This window comes from Ostrea edulis, chromosome 1, assembly GCF_947568905.1.
Source record: "Ostrea edulis chromosome 1, xbOstEdul1.1, whole genome shotgun sequence".
Lineage (NCBI taxonomy): Eukaryota > Metazoa > Mollusca > Bivalvia > Ostreida > Ostreidae > Ostrea > Ostrea edulis.
Genome location: NC_079164.1, coordinates 35117163 through 35120189, shown reverse-complemented (window position 1 = coordinate 35120189; position 3027 = coordinate 35117163). Strand labels below are relative to the sequence as shown.

Here is a 3027-nt window from a genome sequence, read left to right as displayed (position 1 = left end):
AGCTTATTCGGAGGGGGAAGTGGGGCTGAACCCAAGCACCTGCGAGATCATCAAAGATGTGCATGTGGTAGATCTTACGAATAAATAGGTCGAAATTCCCGACTCAACCAAGTCATTTGAAAAGAAAAGACTACGTAAACTGTGGATCCATCATTTGCGTAATGACAAGTTGAGGTTCGAGACATTTATATGAAGAACGTGTACCGTCTGCCTGGTCTGCGACTCGACTGAACGTCTTCTTTTCTCTATTTCTTCTTGCGAAAGAAAGGGCTCAAATCTATACGGCTCCAAACTTAACTGTTCGTGACTTGCCATGTTTACAGTGCTGCTGATGAAATAAACCGGCAATCGGAACATCACTCGGCCTATTCCGGAGAATAAACAATTGTGACTGGGAATTCTTGAAGTTTGTCTTCAAACTCCGGACTGATTTCTCCAAGCAAAGCATCATATTTTTCAAATTTCTTTATATTGGGCAACCTCCTCCTTATTTCTATGAAGATGTAAGGACGATCAGGGTTTGCAATAATGTAATGGGTTTCCCTAAAGTCTAATGTTTTGCTTAGAAGCTTCAAATCAGCTGATGTTGATGTAGCAGTGAGTGCTAAGTGTGGTATATTAGGGAACATGCTAGTTAGTTGTCCTAGCCTGGAAAATGATTTACGGAATTCTTTTCCCCTATAAAAGAAATAAGAAACAGGTCATGTTTGTTAATTACGTTATTCCATCTAATGCAATCAATATTTATCAAATTGTACTCTCAATGAATTTTAATTATTCAGCTCTTTATTAAAATGAAAAGATGATGTTATGCTAAAAATTCTTTTTATTACATTAACATGTACTTTGCTAGGAAATTCCTGAAGTTTAAAATACAGGTATATCGTCTAAAGTTGTAAGACATGTTTACCATTCTGATATCATGTGGACTTCATCAACGGCTATGGCACAAACTAGTTTCTGCATGGTTCTACCCCTTAGCATTTTGCCTATCTCTTTCTTATCAATCAGGGTTTCTGGGTGTGCATAAAGGTAACATTAATTACCCTCTTTTACATTTTCAATTGGGACGTTAGAAAATATAATGTCATTAATGTCAGCATCATCTACATCTTCATCTGATTCTTCATCTCTGAAATAATGGAGATTTCGAAATGTTTTTAACATTTAATGTTTTCTAAAGAACAATATAGGGAGTGTTTGGCCTTTGGATTATTTTTATACCCCTGCAAACAAACTTTGACGGTATATATGAACCACCCAGTCTGTCCACATAGCTCAAGGGATTTTTATGAAATTAGGGAGATTGAGCATGATTACCGTATGTAGATGTGTATGAAGGAATATAGTAACATGTTAAAACCTCATACATGCAACTCCTCCTAAGTTGCTCAAGGGATTTTGGTGATATTTTATAGGAAGGTTGGGCATCACATGTCAATCAATCAATGCTTTATGTAGATGTGCTTGAAGGAATATAATTTCTGTCAGTGAACTCCATAGGGAGATTATATATCCAAGGGTTAAAAACATTTTACTCCATTTAAAAAAGGGGTAGGAGTATCAGCTTTGTGAGCTTGCTCACAGTATTTCTAGTTTTAATCAGGATGTTGCTAAAATTAGTTTTTGCTAAAATGAGGACTACATCACTGTGACAATCAATATTTACTATTTAGTGGGAACAATCATTATATACATAGATGCCAACCATTTTAGTACATTTATTTTGCAGCTTAATGATTGGAACCAGATGGGTATTCATGTAGTTATACTTGATGAAAGATGCAGCTATTTGCAAGGGGGGGGGGGGTATTTTATTTTGACTGATAAACACCTGTGGATACCAATAGGGCAAGTACTGGCTCCAGTCCCTTCAATATCAAGAAAGCAGGCCATTAGCCCCCTCCTCCTTAAGCTCAGTACTTGATCCTGCATTATAGAATTCAGAGGAGTGACAATCAGGACAACAGGGAGCCTGTCCATCCCAAACTTCTGCTTCATGAGTGGGGGAAGCAGTTGGAAAATGATACTTTTCCCGTATCCTGTTGCAAGCCATTATAAAGGGCTTGCAAAGCCTCACATTGTCGATCCTTCAGTTCAAATGATACACCCAGCTCCTTCTTGGCTGCTCTCAAATGTTTTTCAAACCGTTCACTCTCATTCATTTTCACGTGTATAAATGTAAACAAAGACATGTGGTTACATTTTCAATAAGATAGATTAAAAGTTTTAATTTTGGAGTCTACACATTCTATATGAATATGAAAAGCAAACTTTTATTATAAATTCGTCAAAAATACATTGCATATCGCTATAAGTCGTTCTTTTCAAACGGATCTATAATCTATATCGCGTTGTGTGCTTAGGCGGAACCGAATCACTGAAACCCATCAAATCGACGTGTATTCCTACTAATACGTCCGAGGTTTATTCTCCGGAATAGGCCGAGTGATGTTCCGATTGATAAACCGGAATAGACGGTGTGACGTCATAAATTAAACTCCAATGGCCACTCTCTTAGCGGCGGGTAATTTAAAATACATGATAGATTAATATTGATAAAATTGTTAAGCAAGGATTTTTGTAGTTAAAGACTGTCAATTACGATATCAGTAAGTGATGCTTTATTCCTAAAAGCAACTATGTGGTTAGGGTTGCCTTTCCCTTTAAAGGGACTGGTTCACGTTTTTCGAAAGAAATGTTTTTCAATTTTGATGTTAAAAATTAAAAATATACCTCATTTAATGTTGACAACCAAAATTTGGACCGTCTGAATGCAAGGATAAGAGCAATATTTTAGCTTTGGTTCTCTATTATGTAAACATAGACTCGAGTCTTTTTATGTAAACAAACAAACCAGTGAAACGTTAATTTTGAAATTTAAAGCATATTCATTTTGTACAATCACAAATTTTAACATTTAAATGACACATTTTACTTAAAGTATACTTGAGATGTGGTATATTTATTAAACTTGAATCAATATCCATTTATTTTGAAAACCCCGTAAACAATAACACACCTCAA

At 35.8% G+C, this 3027-nt stretch overlaps 1 protein-coding gene across 1 annotated transcript; it reads right to left on the bottom strand.

The window, feature by feature from the left end:
* Positions 1-365: 365 nt before the first annotated feature.
* Positions 366-2165, bottom strand: LOC125660263 (bifunctional 3'-5' exonuclease/ATP-dependent helicase WRN-like). The gene is made up of 4 exons (XM_048892112.2): positions 2031-2165; positions 1845-1929; positions 911-1016; positions 366-678 (listed from the first exon to the last, which is right to left on the bottom strand). Exons 1-4 carry the CDS (start codon positions 2163-2165, stop codon positions 366-368), a joined length of 639 nt encoding a protein of 212 aa, XP_048748069.2.
* Between the last annotated feature and the right edge of the window lie 862 nt (positions 2166-3027).